General features: G+C 54.2%; 1 protein-coding gene across 24 annotated transcripts in view; it reads left to right on the forward strand.

Annotated features, from left to right (window-relative positions):
- Positions 1 to 18,203, forward strand: part of NCOR2 (nuclear receptor corepressor 2) — a 207,854-nt gene that overhangs the window by 88,693 nt on the left and 100,958 nt on the right. For all 24 annotated transcript variants that reach the window (XM_049866137.1, XM_049866140.1, XM_049866134.1 and 21 more), the window contains 2 exons: positions 2,092 to 2,205; positions 9,915 to 9,971. In XM_049866137.1, coding sequence (XP_049722094.1) covers positions 2,092 to 2,205; positions 9,915 to 9,971 — 171 coding nt within the window. The remainder of the gene's footprint in view (positions 1 to 2,091; positions 2,206 to 9,914; positions 9,972 to 18,203) is intronic.

An 18,203-nucleotide genomic window follows, 5' to 3' on the forward strand; every position in this document is an offset into this window, starting at 1 on the left:
TCAGGGCAGTAGTTTTGGGGAGTCCTCCAGTCTCAGCTAGCCCAGTAGATTTTTATTTTTGGGGGGATTTGAGGTTCTGTTTCACGTATTTTCTTCCATTCTGTCAGCGTCCATCTGTTGTTGCCCTGGTCAGAACGATCGGTAGTGGTAGTTGGGCACCACCTAGTTCTTCTGACTTCAGGGTAGATGAGGTCTATGCGTTACCTTCTTTACTCCTCAAAGCAGCCTTATGTGGTAGGCACTGTTAACTCCCCTGGTTTCACAGAGGAAGCACTGGGCCTCAGACAGGTGAAGTGACCTGCCTGAGGTCGCAAAGCTGTTGAATAATGGTTCGAATGAGAACCCTGGGTAGTACAAGTAGCTTGTGACTGGCTGCTGAGCTAAAGGTTGGCAGTTTGAAGTTACCTAGTGGCTTTGCATAAGGAAGGCCTGGTGATCTTCTGTAAAGATTACAGCCGAGAAAGCCCCTTGGAGCAGTTCTACTCTGCACATGGAGTTGCTAAATCGACTTGATGGCTGCGGGTTTGGTTTTTTTTTTTTTTAGAGCTTGAAATTGCCTTCTTAGCTGAGTATGTGTCCCGTGTAATATTTTCTCTGGTGCCTGAGGGAGGGCCACCTTCACTGTTTGGGGAGGCGTCCCCTCTGCACACACCCTTTATGGCTGTGTGCTTCTCCCATTTCTCTGGCTTTTACTTGATGTGCACTTTTGGGGGTTTGCAGTATTTTGCCAAGGAGCCCTGGTGGTGTAATGGTTAAGTACTTGGCTGCTCACAGAAAGGCTGGAGGTTTGAACCCACCCAGTAGCTATAAGAGAGGAGGACCTGGCAATCTGCTCCTGTAAAGATTACAGCCTGGGAATTCCTATGGGGTAGCTCTGCTCTGTCATATAGGGTCGCTATGAGTCAGAATCTACTTGAGGGCAACAGCATTGTGCCTCGTGCTAACTGTCCTTCTGAAAGCCACCACCAGGGGTCTCTGTGGGACTGTGGCAGCTCAGCTAAACCAGCCAGACTTTTCCTAGGCCTGGGTGACAGGAGTGGCTCTAAAAACCAGCCAGGTCTTTGTGACAACAGAACCCAGGACTCTGAATTTTCTGGCTCTTTTTGCATTGCCCTCCTCTGGCTGTCTTTTTTCAGTTAATAATGATCTGCCCTTTGGTCACATGCAGGCCGCGAGAGCATTGTGAGCCGAGAACAGTGTTCCAGTCTCACTCGTGATGCCCTGTCAGAGTGTAGACGTGGACATCGATTGGCCCCCTTTGTGACTTTGGGTCAGGGTCTTAACCTCTCTGGCCTTCAGTTTTCCTCTTGGGCATAAAATAGTCAGTGCACTAAGTAATATCCTTTACGAAAGTGTTTAGAAGAAGAGAGTCCAGTGTGAAGACCAAGGTAGACAGTGAGAATAAAATAATGAAAAGCTGGTTGCCGAGTGCTCACTGTGTGCCAAGCATCGAGCTCTGTGCATGCACTAGCCCATTTCATCCTCCACCAGTTCTGTAGGGTAGGGACTTTAATTGTTCCCATTTTCCAGATGAGCAAAGCGAGGCTCAGAGAAGTTCAGCAGCTTCTTGTAGACGAAGTAGGGTTCTAATCTGGACAGTTTGGCCCCTGAGTCTATACTGCCTGTCCTGATGATGATGATACTTGTAGTAATGACAATGGCTGGCTTTTATCGACCCCTGCTCTGCTATGCCTGGGTTAACTCATTGAATCCTCACCACCACGCTAAGAGGGAGGCACAATGATTGGCCCCATTTTACAGAGGAGAAGACTGAAGCACAGAGAGGTTAAGCTGCTTATTTAAACTCACCTAGCTGGAAAGTCACAGAAGCGGGATTTGGACCCCGGAAGGCTGGCACCAGAGCCTGGAGGCTAGAGTCGGCCGCTGGGCTGGGTCCTTCCTCGAGGGAGCGGGGACTGCTCCAGGGCACGGGGTCCCCGTGGCTGACTCAGAGGAAATGGTTAGTAGCCTGACTTCCTGTGCATGGCCACCAGGCTGGGCTACAAGGGGCCGCCTGCTGCAGCTGGGGAGCCTGCATCTCCTTCCGCCTGCCGCCGTCCTCACAGCTCATACTCTCTGTGCTTCCCACAGCAACAGCTGGAGGAGGAGGCCGCCAAGCCACCTGAGCCTGAGAAGCCCGTGTCGCCACCGCCCATCGAATCGAAGCATCGCAGCCTGGTACAGATCATCTACGACGAAAACCGGGTATGCCCGCCCACCCCACCTGACCCCACCGAGTCCCTACCCCCCCCCAGTTAGCTACCTTCTCCTGTGGCCGTCACCTTGAATGCTGTGGTTTCTGCTCTGGGCCTCAGTGTTTCCATCTGCAAAATGGGACCTCAGCACCCCTCCTGCCCCGAGACCAGTTTGTGAGTGGATGGGGGAAGGGTGGCTAGTGTAGACTGTCCTGTTGTGGCTGCTGGGCACAGAGCTGCTGAGCCCGGGGACTGGTGTGGACCAAGCCCTGGTCTGTGGGGTACATCGGGTCCTAGGAGAGCATTAGGGACCAGGCAATCAGCTTGAGGAAGGGGGTTAGAAGAAAGTCCTGTACTATTATTATCACCAGTGACGTTGAATGAACAGTCTCCCTGCTAGGTGGTGGGCCAAGTCCTTTACACAGCAGTGCTTGGAGGGCAGATAGGGTGATTGTTTCCATTTCACACATGGAAACTGAGTGAAACTGAGGCCCAGAGACATTAACGTCATGAAGCTCTGGAGGGCTGGGCCTGGGATTTGAACCGGTGGCTGTCAGATTCCAGGGCCTGGTTCTTTAGCATCAGCCTGCATTGACACTTGGCCTGGAAGGGCCCTGTGAATGGTTGAAACACAGCATCTGGAACAGGCTGGGGGCCCCAGGGGATCCTGAGAGGGGCAGCTGCTTGGTGTCTGGAGGGGCTCGGGCTGCCCCAAGGTGGAAGCTGGTGTCTGGTGGGGTCCTCCCAGTCAGGCTGGTTTGAGCTCAGAATGACCTCAGGACCTGTGGATGTTGAGCCCCCCGCCCCACCCCCCATTTCATGGATGAGGATACTGAGCCAAGAGCAGGAGGTTCTTGTCTGAGGTGACACAGCAAAGTGTAATGGATGGGGGACCTCCCCTCCCTGTCTTAACTCCTATATTCCCCCCTCCTGCCTGGGGTGCCTGGGCTCCCTTCCTGCTGTCTCTGCTGTGGAATCTGCCCCTGGCTGGCTCAATGCCAGAGTCAGAGCAAGAGGTGCAGCCCAGTCCCTGGGGCCTGGAGGGCTGCTGTGGCATCTGTGACAGGATCCCCAGGCAGGGAACTGTGGGGTCATCTGGTATGGCTACTCTTCTGCCTTTGGAGGCAGCCATATGATACAGGGTGAGCCTGGACCGCCAAGACCTAGGAGGTGTGTGCTTGGCCTTGCAGGGTGGGGCAGCCAGACTCACACGCCGTCCCCACCCTGAGCAACACTGATACCAGTGAAAATGGTAGGAGAGTCCGTATGCTCCCCAGACTGGAAGCACAGAGGGCTCAGGGCTGGACGTCCTGGTGGAGTCTCACCTCAATCACTTCCTGGCTCTGTGACCTTGAGCAGTTTACTTAGCCTGCTGTGACTCATATTCCTCACTTGTCGAGAGATGGTAATTACAGCACCTGCCTTGTACGGTTGGTGGCATTAGGAGTTCATCATGTTTGTACAGTTGGTGGCATTAGGAGTTCATCACGTAGTGCTTTGAGAACAATGCTTGGCACTGAGCAAGCCTTAGCTGCCGCTGTTACTGTTGCTGTTGTCATCGTTGTTTTCTCCTTTTTGTTATTGTTTACATTTTGCGTGAGTTCGTGTGATGTTCACCAGACCTATATGGAATAGGTAGTGTTGTTTTCTCGATTTTACTCGTGGAGAAACTGAGGCCCAGAGAGGAAAGTGACCTGCCTGAGATTACACAGCAAGTGAGTTTTGAGGCTGGAACTCGGACCCAGGATTGAGCTGGCTCCAGGAGCCTTTGGTGGAGAGGAGAAGGGCAGGCATCCTGGGAGTCTTACCCCAGTTGGCACCTCTCTTGGTCCAACCTCCCTGATCCTGGGGCGGAGATCAGGCACAGTTCTCTCCAGCAGCTGTGGAGGCAGTGGGAGCTTTGCTCAGGATGTCGCTGCAGTCCCCTGGACTCTCACTGCGAGCTCAGCCAGTTGGGGGTCAGGAGGCTGGGGTCCCAGACCCCCCAGCCAGGTGGACTCAAAGGCATGGGCCTTTGGTGCCCCCTCAGGGAAGCTCATTCCACCTCCCCTCAGCAGTTGGCCCCCATTTCCTTGGGGTTCATCTGAACAATAATGTCGCTACCCCCAGGTTTTCCCGGGGCACTGTGGCTACAGATTTGACTGGTCTCTGGCTCCTTGGCCACCTCAGTACCCTCAATACCAGTTAAGATACCCTCTTCCTGGTTCTCACCTGGGTATCTCCTGTGAGTATTACTCGCTCCACCTATTAGGCCGCCAGTTTTTGGCAGCTCTGGGGGGGTGGGGGACTGGGGGTTTGGGTTCCAGTCCAGCCTGTGCCCTGATGAGCTGTGTGGCTTAGAGCCAGTTCTTCAGCTGCTCTGGGGCCCTGGCCACTTTCTTGAGGTTGTGGAGTTGATATGGCTGAGGCGGTGGCTTGAGGGGTTTTGTAAACTGTAAAAAGCTGCCTTAAGAAGGATTTGGTAGTCAGGACTCTTGGATACAAGAGACGAAAACTCAGCTTAAACTGGTTGAGGCTAAAGAGGAGTTTATTGCGCCTTGTAATGAAAAGTTGTTGCTAGGTTGCTGCAGGTATGGGTAGATCCAGCTGCTCAAAAGAATATGTCCAGGAGCTCTCTCTCCTCTCTCCTCTCTGTTTTCTTGGTACCAGTGTCATTCTCAGCTACCTGGCTCACCTCCTGCCAGCTGGGTTCCTGGGGCAGATAGGAAACCCCTCTTTCCCAGTTGTCTTGACAGCAGTCCCAGAGTTGACTCTCATTGGCTGGTTGCTCTCATATGCTCATTTCTGAGCCAATACCAAGGCCAGGGAGTTTGTTTGAATGTACTGATTGGTCAGACCTGGGTCTTGGGCCCACCCCTGGGGTGAGGTACAGTCAGCCCTAGTCCTACTCTCTAGTCCTTACCCCCATGGACAAGACTAGAGGAGGGGCTTCTCCCTGAGGGAGAGCAGAGGCAGGGGGAGCCCAAAGCCATGCTCATGTCCTCCTCCTCCCTGACAAGATACGACCCTCTCTCCCCCAGCTCCTCAGCCTGGGCCTCTATGCCTATTATGCCTAATTTATCCCGATGGTGGCCTGATGTTTATGGGAGGGCTGACCCCACTAACTTTCAGAGAGGAAGCTGAGGCCCCTGAGGCATCACAGCTAGTAAGTACATGGCAGAACTGGGGCTCGAACTTGGCTCCTGCGAGTCTAAGAGCAGACCCTGCCTGGTAAGTTTAGGTCCACTGAGGCACCTACACGTACTGTTTGTTCTTTCATTCATTCTCTTATTCATTCAACTATGTATTGAACCCCTGCTCTGAGCCTGTCCCTCTTACAAGCACTGGGACGCAGTGGTGACCTTGGCCTAGCCCACTCCTGTTTGCTCTCTGGTGGGGGATGTATTGACATTCACAAGTCACCGTATGTGGACACACCCTTGGTCTCTGGCCCTCTGTCCCCTTTCTCTCGTTTACCCCTCCCTCTACCCCACCCCCTGGTGGCGTAGTGGTTAAGTGCGATGGCTGCTACCCAAAAGGTCGGTAGTTCATATCTACCAGGTGCTCCTTGGAAACTCTATGGTGCAGTTTTACTCTGTGCTATAGGGTCGTTATGAGTCAGAATCGACTCAACAGGAGTGGGTTTGGTTTGGGTTTTCTGCCCCACCCCACAGACCTCCTTGCTCGCCGTCAAGCACCCATGGGTGCACCAGTCTCAGGGCCTTTGCACTGCCTTTCCCTACATGCCTACGGCTCCCTCTTACCACCTTTCCCTACTCAAAATGGAGGATGGCTACATCATTACATAACTGCCAAGTCACAGCATTACGTAACTGCTGCCAAATTGCGTGATTACATAACAGCCAGGTTACGTAACAGCCAAGCTATATCATTACATAACAAGCTGGTTATGTCATTAACATAACTGCCAAATTACATCATTGCATATCTGCCAAACCACTGAGAGTCATGGCCCAGCCAAGTTGACACACAACCTTAACCATCACAGCCAGCTTTACTCTCACCTCGAACCTCAGCATTCGTTACTACCAGAGTTTCATCGTTATGTGCAAATTAGTCAGATAGTAGGTTTTTTACTGTTGTCATAAACGGGAAACGTCAGATAAAAAGATAGTCGATAAGTGAGGACAAGGTGTGTAGCGGATATGAGCTGGCGTGGGGTATATGTGTGGTTATCTGCATTTGTTTTTGGGCTTGTGTCCTCGTGGGTACTTATGTGGGTGTGTGGGCGTGTGTGTGTGTCGTGGATGTGAGCCGGCACGGGGACACATGTGTGGATACGTGTGTCCACAGATCTAGGCATATGTAGGTGGCCTGTGTAGGTGACTCAGGCCCTTGTCGCCCTGGGCCCAGCCCCCTGAGCTCTGGCCCTCAGAGGCTGGTTCCACGGGCCCTGGGGTCCCCTGTAGGAGTGCTGTCTTTTGAATGAGACCCCACCCAATGCCTGCTTCCCCAGAGGGCAGCAGATCTGTCGCCCCGAGCCGCCAGCTCGTGTCCCCTTCTCCACTCCCATTGGCTTGGGCTCCAGGCTGGTCCTCTGGGAGCTGAACTGGTTGATCCCCGGCATGTGGCTTCCCCTCTGGCCACCTCTTCTGCAGATCCAGGCCCTTGGACCCTGGCCTGTGCCCTGACACAGCAGAGACCTCGGCCCCCGATGGTTAGGGTGCAGTGGTGCCTGTCTCTCCTCCTCCTTCCCCAGGATGGGTGCTGGGGCCCCTCGACCACTGCCTCCCTGCCAGCAGGTGTCTGCCCAGTTGAAATTTCCTCCAGCGGGAATGTCCCCAGAGTCCTTCTGGCCCTTCCCAAAGAGGTGGGGATGGGAGGCGGGGGCATGGTGGTTCAGCCCACTGGGTCCCATCCCCTCCTGGCCACATGAGAGGTGCACTTTGGGCCAGTTGCAAAATCCACAGCTCAGCTTTCTCATCTGTCAACAGGGCTGATGACGGAACCCTCTGTAGTAGGTTCTTGCAAGATAAAGTACACAGAGCACCCAGAGCATCTGATGTAGGGTATGGCACGCTAGGGTCAGCCACTGTGAGCCATGGCCATGTCACTGTTGTCAACGATGACACCACCAGCCCTTGCACGGTGCCGACCGTGTCCCAGACACTGGCTTTAAAGTATTACATGTATTGGCTTGTTTAATTCTTGTTACAGCTGCGTGAGGTGGTGGAGTTATTATCCCCATTTTACAGATGAAGAAAGTAAGGCTCAGGGAGGTGAAGGAATCTGCCTGAGACCACAGAGCCAGTCAGTGGATTTGAACCCAGGCCGCTGGCCTCAGAGCCCAGGCCCTTGGCCACTGTGCTGACCTGACTCTCCAGTGTCATGGTATCTTTAGGCTAGTACATAATGGGGTTCTCCTGGGTAAATTGTAGGTGCAACACCTTTTAGAAATTGAGTCATGTCTTAAAAGGCCCCAGGGGAACTTGGGGTGTTGAAGGGGAGCCTGTGGAAGGTCTGTTAGGGAACAAAGAGGCTCTCATAGCAGGATGGAGAGCTAGCTACGTGGAGCAGGAAGGAGCTTCTCCCCACTCCATTCTTGAGGGCTGCGGGAAGCCCTCATTCTGTGCTCCTGCATTCCTGATAACAGTGAGGATATTGATGAAGATGGAATCCACTGTAATTCATTTGACACAGACTTCTTGAGCCAGCATCATATGCCTGGGGCCTTGATCCGAGACTCGGCCCGGCTGTGCCTGGGAGGGGCTCAGCTAGGAGAAAAGTGCCATGTGACAGGGTAATTTCCAGTGGCCCAGCTGCTCAAGTCTTGCCTTTCCTATGTTTGGCATCACCATTTTATCTAGAAGGGCAGCTGCCAGGGATCAGGACTGGTCCCCACAGATCCTCATGATGAACACACAGCAAACTCCTATTCATCCCTCAAAACCTGGCTTGTGTAACCCTCCTGTTCACGTCTGTTACGGGAGAGAGTGACTTGTGTTCCTGCCTTGTGCCTCCCCCACACACCACTTGTATTTTCTCTGCCTGTGTGTACAAAGCTGCCATTACTGCTCTTGACCAACCATCCACTATCCTGAGCTCAGTGCAGGCCAGACCAGATATGATTCATTCCGTGTCTCTCCCTGATCTCCAGTGCAGAGCGGGTGCTCAGGAAACGGTGGGCGGGAGAGCTGCTCTGTCCCCACCTACCCCACACCAAGCCCTTTGCTTGGCCTGGCTTGGGGGTTCTCCTATCTTTGGGGCCCCAGAGCTGACACTTGTCTGCTTCAAGGGTACGCTGGGCAGAGGTGGTCTGTGGTGGCCGTCAGGTGATACCTGCTCTCTGCCCCCCTCCTGAGCCTAGAAGATGCCCTGGAGGGGACCCAGCCCTTGACTTTCTCCCTTCTTGAAACCTGGATATCAGAAGGGCTTCTTCCTCCCATCACCTTTCTGCGCCTCAGTTCCTCATCTGTAAAATGGGGATATCTGCCTCACATGGTGTTTATGTGAGCTTTACATTTTGATAAGATAAGCTGTGTGCCCAGTGCCTGGCCCACAGTTAAGTGCTCAGTCAGACGGCAGCCGTTATGTTGATAATTCCCCTGATGGTCCGGCCCCAGCCACACTCTGAGGCTGCTGGTCTCGGGGTTTCGGCTCTTCACAGGGGCCGAGAGCATGGCTTCTGGCCTCGGGTGGACTGGGCCCTGGGCTCTAGGCAGAGCATGTTCTGGGTGCCAGCTTGAGCCCACCTACATACCCTCTGTCACAGGGCAGGGAGGGGAAGGGAGTGAGGTTAGCCCCTGTATCCCATGAGGCACCCTGGGAAGGTCTGAGTTTGGGGGCCATTGAGGGATGGTTTCAATTTGACTTGCTTGGTCTGTCCTACAAGCCCCCCACCACATACCGAAAGGTCTCCTCAAGTCCGCTGAGTCAGGGGGTGTCCAGTCATTCCAGGGTCACAGGGGGACTTCACTCTCTCTGCTTGCGCCGTAGCGTCAGATTTCCATTTGTAGCGCATGCAGCCGGAGCCTCTCTGGACCACTCGGCCATCAGTGCCTGAACCTGCCCTACAAAGCCTCCAGTGATACCCCTTCACAGCCTTTCTGTCTGCCCGCCCCAACCCCCCACAGCTCTGACAGACCCTGGTGGTCCCAGGCTGGAGCCTGCATGGCACAATGCCCCCTTCACGGTGGTGCCGAGTGGGTCCCTGAGGTCCAGCGGATGGGCTGGCGGCCAGCGAGCCCCTGCCACATGGCCCTGCTTTTCTGATAAGTCCTGTTGTTCCTGGGGCGGGAGGCGGAGGCCAGGCAGCCCCGAATCCTAGAAAGGTATCTCTGAGTGTCTCCCTCACACCCTCCCTCCTCCTCTGCACGCCCTCGCTGGCTGCACCAGCTCTGAGGTAATCACAGACGACCCAACCAGCTTCCCAGGCGCAGGCGGATATCGAGGGCCTGGCAATCCCGGCCGCGGGCTGGCGGGAGCTCTGCCCAAATCATCACGCCTGAGGAGCTGGCCCAGGGAGCAGGGAGGGGGCCGCCCAGAGCACGCGGTGCGTTTGTTAAACCAAGATCCGGCAGCCCTGCAGGGGTCCGAGGCCCCTCTGTGCTCTCCTCAGCCTGGGGAGGGCTCGGAGTGGCCCAGGCCTCCCGGCCCCCCAGGCTGTGGCTCTGGGAGCCAGGGCTGGGCAGCTGCCTGCCATTCTGGGAGGCCTCTATTTATAATCCATTCTGTGTTCTGTTCTGTTTTTTTTCTCCTCCTCTCTCCGTCGCCCTGCAGAAGAAGGCAGAAGCTGCACATCGGATCCTGGAAGGCCTGGGGCCCCAGGTGGAGCTGGTGAGCTGGGGTGCAGGGTGGGGATCTCTGGGGTGGGGTAGTGCTGGGGATGCGGGCAGGGTGGCAGGTGGGTGTGGAGAGGAAGAAGGAAGTCGCCTATTGCCAAGAGCTGCCCGGGGTAGCTTGTGTCTACGGAGACAGGAAACGCACTCTGTAAGAGGGGTGGACAGATAGCAGGGGTGGGTGGTAGGGAGAGCTGGTAGCCTGAGCAGTCCTGGCTGCACCCAACAACCCTGCCAGCGAGGCTATGAGAAGACTCACTAAGTGCAGTCCACCGTTTTGTTCCAGCTCAACTCCCAGATCTGCCCCTTGATTGCTGTGGACCCCAAGAGGGTGTCTTAACCTCCCTGTGCCTCGGTTTGCTCATCTGTGAAATGGGGATGATAGTAACACCTATCCCATTGGGTTGTAGCGAGGATTAACTGTGTTAATCTTTGTCACGCACTAAGAGCAGTGCCTGGTCCACAGTAAGTGCCGCGTGCCAGCAGCTGTTATTGTCACTGTTACCGTTGTCATTTCACCGACAAGGAGACACCATGGTAGTGGCGGAGCTGGGGAGCAGACCCCGGCCTCTCTCTCTCTCTCAGGGAGCATGGGCACTCCTAGCTGGTGGCTTTGGAGTCTCCGGTCGGGGGTGGGCGAAAGCAGAATATATAAGGAAAACGTATTTAGAGCCAGCTTAAATTAGGATTTGGTACAACCTTTGGTCAGAGTGGTAGCCGGACTTCTAAATAGGTTGTTTAAAATTGGGCTCAGTGCTTGTTAGCATGTCATTCTCACGCCGGATGCTGTGATACACCGTGGCAAATCAAAAAGTGGCAGAGTAACGGTTCTGTATTGTCGGACTTTTGTAAATTCTGTACAAAATTAAGCTCAGTGCAACTGATGGAATGTATCGAAAGATAGACTGCGCCGTATTTGTTTTGTCTTGCCTCACGTTTGCTTTTACTGTTTTCAACGTTAAATACTAAATTATTTTCATTTAGATGATTCGTTTAATTGAATGTTATCAATTAATAATATTTAATAATAACTTTAAATACAATTTTAAGTTGACTGTAAACATAAAAAAAAGCGACACCCTCAAGAGAACCAGAGAGTGCCCCAGCTGCCCAGGACCAGGCAGTGACTCACCTGAGCTGTAGCGTGCAGGGATGTTGCTGACACGTATGCACACAGGAGGGCTGAACATGCCTGTGTGGGGGGTGGAATTTGGGGGCACATGGGGTGGAAATAGAAGGGTCATATCCGGAGCCTAACATTAAACCCAGCTGCACCACGTGTTTGCTGAGTGGCCTTGGAAGCCTCAGTTTTCTCATCTGTGAAATGGGAGGATGGCTAGGACCTTTGTGAGAGCTCCAAGACATTACACATTTGAAAGTTCCCTGGGGCCAACCCTGGTCCCCGAGACAGAACTCGGGATTGGGAGCAGCTGGCCTTGTGACTCCTTCCTGAGTGAGGGCAGTAACCGTACTCTGGGGCTTTGTGCAGATGCTTGGTTTTCTGTAGCAGGTGCTGCTTCCCAGCCTAGGGTCCCTCTGCTCAGGCTCTTTGGGAACAGTGGGTAGCTGGCTCATCACTGCCTCCCAGGGACAGACAGGCAGTGGCCTGGCTCCTGCAGCTCTTGGGCAGGGCCCAGTGACCCCCAGGGTGGGCTCCGTAACCCTGCCTGGGTCCTCTCTGCCCTGGCAGGCTCTCATCCTTCCTTGAGGTGCTGCCTCAGGGCCTGGGCATGGAGCACAGGGTCCCAGCCGGGGGTCTCACTTCCCCCTTTTCAGAAGTCTCTGACAAGCGTCTTCATTAAAAAAAAAAAAAAAAAAACAGTTTTATTGCGATTTCATTCATGTATCATCCAGATGATACATTTAAAGTGTACAATTCAGTGGTTTGAGTCTATTCACAGATCTGTGTAACCATCACCACAGCCAATTTTAGAACATTTTCATCACCCTGAAAAGGAAACCTCGTCCGTACCCTTTAGCTATCACTTCCCATTTCTCTCCTCCTCCCCCCAGCCCCTGGCAACCCGATACATTCTCTGTCTCTGTAGATTGGCCTGTTCTGGACATTTCACATAACAGAAATCAGTCCTTAAGTGGTCTTTTGTGACTGGCTTCTTTGACTCAGCATAATGATTTCAGGGTTCATCCATGTTGTGGCATGTGTCAGAACTTTGCTCCTTTTTACAGCCAAATGGTGTTCCACAGTATGGATAGACCGTTCATCCATTGATGGACACTTGGGTTCTTTCCACTTTTGGGTTGTTGGGAATAGGGCTGCTGTGAGTATTCGCGTATATATATCTGTATAGACACGTTTTCATGTCTCGGGTATATACCTAGAAGATATACTTGGAAATTACTGGTTTTATGGTAACTCCGTGTTTCATCTTTTGAGGAACTGCCATTATTTTCAAAGTGGCTGCACAGTTTTACATTCCCACCAGCGAGCTGCTCCTTGCCTCTGTTTCCCCTTTTTGCAAACGGGGATGGCAGGATTAGATGTGGTATACAACTGTTTCAGGACCCCGAGATTCCCTTCCCCTCTCTAGTCACCTCGTTAGTGCTGGAATTTCTGCCAGGTGAATGAGTGGAGGCCCCGAGGGCACAGGTAGGAGAGCAGGGCCTGGGACCAGCATGAGCCAGGCAGGACACTGTGGGTCCCTGAGGCCTTGGGGCTGGGGTATCTGAGTGTGTCTTCTTTAGTCTCTAGGGGCGAGGAGGTCGCCCTCTTCAGGGCCTCAGAGCAGAGCCTCCGTCAAGGCCTGTGTCTCAGTTATCTAGTGCTGGTGTAATAGAAATACACAAGTGGATGGCTTTAACAAACAGAAATTTATTCTCTTACAGTCTAGGAGGCTAGATGTCTGAATTCAGGTCACCAGCTCCTATGGAAGCCTTTCTCTCTCTGTCGGCTCTGGGGGAAGGTCCTTGTCATCACTCTTGTCCTGGTCTGGGAGCTTCTCAGCACAGAAACCCTGGGTCCAAAGGATGCGTTCTGCTCCTGGAGCTTCTTTCTTGGTGGTATGAGGTCCCTCTCTTCTGCTGGATTCTCCCTTACCTCTCAAAAGAGATTGATTTAAGGTACAGCCTAATCCTGTACGTTGAATCCTGCCTCATAACTGCCTCTAATTCTGCCTCATTAACGTCATAGAGGTTAGGGTTTACAACATATAGGATAATCACATCAGGTCACTGAACGGTGGACAACCACACAGTACTGGGAATCATGGCCTAGCCAAGTTGACACATTTTTGAGGCACACAATTCAGTCCATAACAGCTAATGACACAGGGCCTAGGGCTGGAGTGTTGGGTGTGCTGCCTATCACAGAATCGTTGAGAGATTAGTAGGCCATTTGCTTGGTAGTTTTGGATGGGGAGGGGACGGGCCCATCTGCGTCATGTTTTCTGCATGAGGCTTAGAGAGGGCAGAGCCCAGAACCACACAGTGAGGGATGGGGTGCTCAGCCCACAGGCGGGCAGCTGACCATTCCGCACAGGCCAGCCCTCTGTCATGGCCACCCCAAGACCCGAGTGGCCAGAGGTGTCCTGCAGGTGGGGGTGGCCCAGAACATTGTTTAGGTCAGCTTCTGCAGGTCCTACTGAGAACCCCCAGGTGCCGGACGCTGCCAGCTCCCTGGGCTGCAGGTCACCAGGCTGAGCCACTGGGAGTCCACTCTCCAGCACCTCCCAGCCACAGCTTTAGGGCATGACCAGGCGCTGGACCAGGACGCGGCCGCCTTGAGGACGTGCTGGTGGCTGCCTATCCTTACCGGGAGAAAGGCCTGGCCTGGGGAGGAAGGAGGAAATGACTCTGGAGTTTCCAACCGGGGCTCCTGGGCTTGTGAGACTGCACCCCCCCCAACCCCCCACTGGATCCCAGGCTGCCTGGGGGTGCCAGGCAGAGCAGGAGCTGGGAGGAGGGAGGGTGTGCGCGCCACAGCTCCAGCCTTTCTGCCGCCTTGAGTCACTTAGTTTCCTTCCTGTGCAGAGTGGTTATTTTAAGAGCATGGTGTCACCAGAGGGTTGAGGGCTGGGTGACATGTTATCTACTGATAGCTCAGTCCACCTGGGATTCTGGCTGGTCTTGGTCACCTGACTGGCTGGCCTGAAGTCAGGCCCCAAGGGGACCCCCCTGCTTTCTCCCCGAGACCCCCCTCTTCTCTCTTAGTCACACTGAGATCTCGTTTCTGCCCAGGGCTTGGCAGTCTGGCATGTCCTGTCCCTGTTGTGCGCTGTCAGTCCCTGGATTTACTGCGTCTCCGTGTTTGGAGGAGGAAATACAGGCCTAGAGGGGGCAGGAGGCTGTCCGAGGTGACCCTGCCAGGTGGGGCCTTTTTGGTGTCACGCCCCAGCTCCTCCCAGCCCAGCTCTCTGGGGCTCTGTGGGAGGGAACCTTCCCTCTCAAGAGCTGGGTTCCACGGGTGGGAGGTGAAACCTGTGAGGTAGCGAGAGGTAGGCTGAGCCCTGCAGGCCCGTCATGGTGTGAAGTGTGGAACCTGCCTCATGGCCACCATATTGGGGCTCACCTCCTGGGGCAGAGGCAGGCCTGGGCGGAAGGAGCTGCCTGGCCTTTGTGCAGTCCCTCGGTGGGCATGGGGGAGGGGTGCTGGGAGAGATTCCCTCAGGCCCTATGCTCGCCTCGGAGGGCCCTACCCCAAGATGCATTTCTCTGGGTCCAACGCACAGGCCTTCCAGATGGCTGCCCAAGGGGTCTGTTGCCAGGGTAATGTTGAGTCTCCCCAGGTTCCTCTGGGCCCTGAGTTTTCCCTTCTCCTCCAGGCCTCAGTTTACCTCAAGGAATACTTCATGAGTGCTTCCTGGGGCACAGCTCTTCTATTTAGAGGTGGCTTCCCAACCGTGTGTTCATTACTTTGTTCCTTCTGGGCCTTTTCTTGGGAACCTATCCCTCAGGGCTACTCCCAGGGGGTACCTGCTGTATGAACCTAGTGAGGAGCCCAGGAACTGATGGGGACTGCCCTCCCCCCTGGGCTTAGGGAGTCAGGGCCCCTCACTGCCCTCCCAAAGTCAGTTTCACCTTTCCTGGCCCATTCCACGCCCTCTGCCTATCCACTGCTCCCTAAGGTCATGTGTTGTGGTCCTGGCCCCTGAGGCTCTGAAAACATGGCATCTTTAAAACAAAAGAAAGAAAATAAATCACTGAATCTTGACATTTTCTGGGCTATTCACCATAGCCCTGTGAGGTCGATTAGGTCTGTTTGCTCTATGCCTATTGTACAGATGAGAAAACTGAGGCCCAGAGTGTTGCAGTCACTTGTCTTAGGTCACACGGGCCAGTGAGGGAGGAGCCAGCATTTAAATCAAAGGCCGTCAATTCCTGGAACCTGAACCTGCAAGCCATGCCCATTGCTGCTTGGCCTATAGTTTGTTGGCACATGAGGCGTGGAGAGGGCCTACCACGGGATTAAGTCCAGAGTAGTAGACACAGGGACAGTGTGAGCGCCTTTAACACCACATAGGCATCTTTTCAGGGCCTCTCACCATTCCTGAGAAGAGGATTCTCAGCCCTTTGTGGGGAATATCTTAGCTCTTCCCTCTACCAGGAAGTTCTGCAGTGAGTCTGACTGCTAGTTCTCTAGCTGCCCTGTTCTTCCCTCTTGTTCAAGCCCCCAGGATGAGGGTGGGGAAAATGCCCCATCTCTGGCTTGAGCACCTTGGGAGGCAGCCTGACCCCGTGTGGAGAGAAATGGCCTGTGTCAGCCAAGGGGCAATACCTCTGTCCAAGGGAGGGTTGCTGAGCTTGGAGCTGGAATCCCCTGAAGTCGATGGTGAATTACCACAGCGGGGTGTGGGGGCATCTGGAGAAGGTGACTGCCCCGCCTTCAACCTTGTCCTGTCCATGGAGGGCAGGTGGCCTGCCCCTGGAAAGGGGGCTACTGGGGGGTCCCCATCAGCAAGGAATATCAGGATGTTGGTGGGTGGCAGGAGTTGTGTTTAGCTCCATCCCCAGGGAGAAGTTCTGGGCCAGCCCCCTGTGGCCATTCCTTGCCCGCAGCCCTGCCCAAGGCCCAGCACTCCAGGCTCCTTTGTCTCCCTGGTCTGTCCTGCCTGATCAGAGCTCACACGCTGTACCTGGCTTTCCTACCAGGTTTACACCTGGCTGTGCTCGGAGCCTCCTGCTGTGTGTGTGGGTGTGCTTGAGAGAGAGAGAGAGAGACCTACATACATAGGAGAGACATGGAGGGAGAGAAGGGGAGTGAGGGCAGACCCCTCCTCTCAGTGCTGGAGCTGAGAGACGGGGTTCTAGCTCAAGTCCGTCTCTTCCCAGCTGTGTGTTTGTGTTGTCCAAAATTTTTTCTTTTTTTTTTTCATCGTGCTTTAGGTGAAAGTTCACAGCTCAAGTTAGTTTCTCATTCAAAAATTTATACACAAATTGTTTTGTGATATTGGCTGCAAACCCCACAATGTGTCAGCAGTTTCCCTTTCGTCCCACTCTGGGTTCCCCGTGTCCATTCATCCGGTTTTCCTGTCCCTTCCTGCTTTCTTGTCTTTTCTTTTGGGCAGGTGTTGCCCATTTGGTCTGGTACTTGATTGCACTAAGAAGCACGTTCCTCATGTGTGTTATTTGTTTTATAGGCAGGCCTATCTGATCTTTGGCTGAAAGGTGGACTTCAGGAGTGGCTTCAATTCTGAGTTAGCAGGTGTCCAGGGCCCTAGTCTCGGGGGCTCCTCCAGTCTCTGTCAGTGTGGGCAAATGTTTTAACCTCTCAGGGAGGCAGAGGTTACAGTGTGTCTGAAAGTTCTGAGAGGGGGAACAAGCTTAGTGTGTTAAAGGAATAGAAAGGACAATGAGTGTGGCTGGAGCTTGGTGGTGAGAGAAAGTGTGAGAAGAGCTGGGGTCAGAGAGGAGCTCCCCATCTGTAAAGTGGGGGTCATAATTGTATCAGCTACTACTTCTTAATGAACCAGCTTCCAATTAGTGGCTGAAACAGCAGCTGTTGACTGTTTCTCATGTCCAGGAGCGATCTGGGCGCACGCACTGAGGTGTCTCTGGTCGGCAGGGAGTAGGCTGGCGGCTCTGGCTGGGCCTGAAGGCGGTACGCTCTGCTCTGCCTCCTCCAGCAGGCCAGCCTAGGCTGGTTCTCCGGACGCGGAGACGCAGGCACACATTTCCAAGCCTCTGATTTCATCAGGTTTGTTGCTGTTCTTTTGGCCAACGCAAGAGCATGGGTGCAGGGGGGCATGAAAAATGAGAGCCACGTACACAGCCAGAGAACGCTGCTGACACAGCTCGGTGGCTTCAATATGCCAGGTGCTGGGCTACGGTGTTACAGGCACGACCTCATTGGATGCTCACAATGACCCCTTGAGTCCACCCCCATCTCACAGATAAGCAAACTGAGGTACCAGTGCCCAGGGACACACAGCTAGAAAGCAGCAGAAAGGCCATGCCCTTCGTCCCAAACCATGGCGTAGCTATCAGGAAAGAGACCACAGCACATCGCCCTTCTTCGAACCGTGCACGCTTTGAAGCCTTGTGCTTGCTGACACGCATGGGTGCGGTGTACTCGTTTTCTACCGCCATATGGTATTTGTGGTGTAGAACGAGTCCTGACCTCTGGGCTCATGGCTTCTGTTGGTGGTGTTTAGCTAGTTTCCGGTTCTTGCTGGTGTGGACAGTGCTTTTCAGCTACCCAGCATCCACCCCCTGGGAGAGCACGTCTGTGCATTTCTGAGGTGTCTTCAGGGGCGCTGTGCGGGGTTGCGGAGCATGTAAACCCTCAGTCCCTAACACAGGTTGCCTGAGTGTTCTCCGGAGTTGGGCGTACGCTGGACGTCCCCACCAGCTGCGTACAGGTTCCCCACGGCCCCACGCCCTCACCAGCACTTGGCATTATTCAACTTCCTTATCCTTTGCTGGTTGGTGGGTGTGGAATGGCTCCCTGCAGTGGTTTGGATGTAGGTTTCCATGGTGTTCTTTCCATGATCAGTGGCCATGGCTGACCTTGGCTCCCAGGGTTATGTGGCATGTCCCAGGGGTCCCATCCAGGCTGGCCCTCCCCAGTACCCACAGAGCTACCGCAGTGTCCTTGGCAGGGGTGATGTCCCCATCACAGCACCTGGAAGGTGACAGCCTGTTCCTGGCCAGGACACGTGCTGGGTCCCTGTGTCCCATTCGCGCCCACTAGAGACGGGTCACTCACACTGGTTGTGTGGCTCCTTGAAGGCAGGGAGTTTGGTGCTGGGCTCTGCAGCAGATGGTGGCTGCTTGG

The sequence above is a fragment of the Elephas maximus genome, chromosome 22 (genome assembly GCF_024166365.1).
Source record: "Elephas maximus indicus isolate mEleMax1 chromosome 22, mEleMax1 primary haplotype, whole genome shotgun sequence".
Lineage (NCBI taxonomy): Eukaryota > Metazoa > Chordata > Mammalia > Proboscidea > Elephantidae > Elephas > Elephas maximus.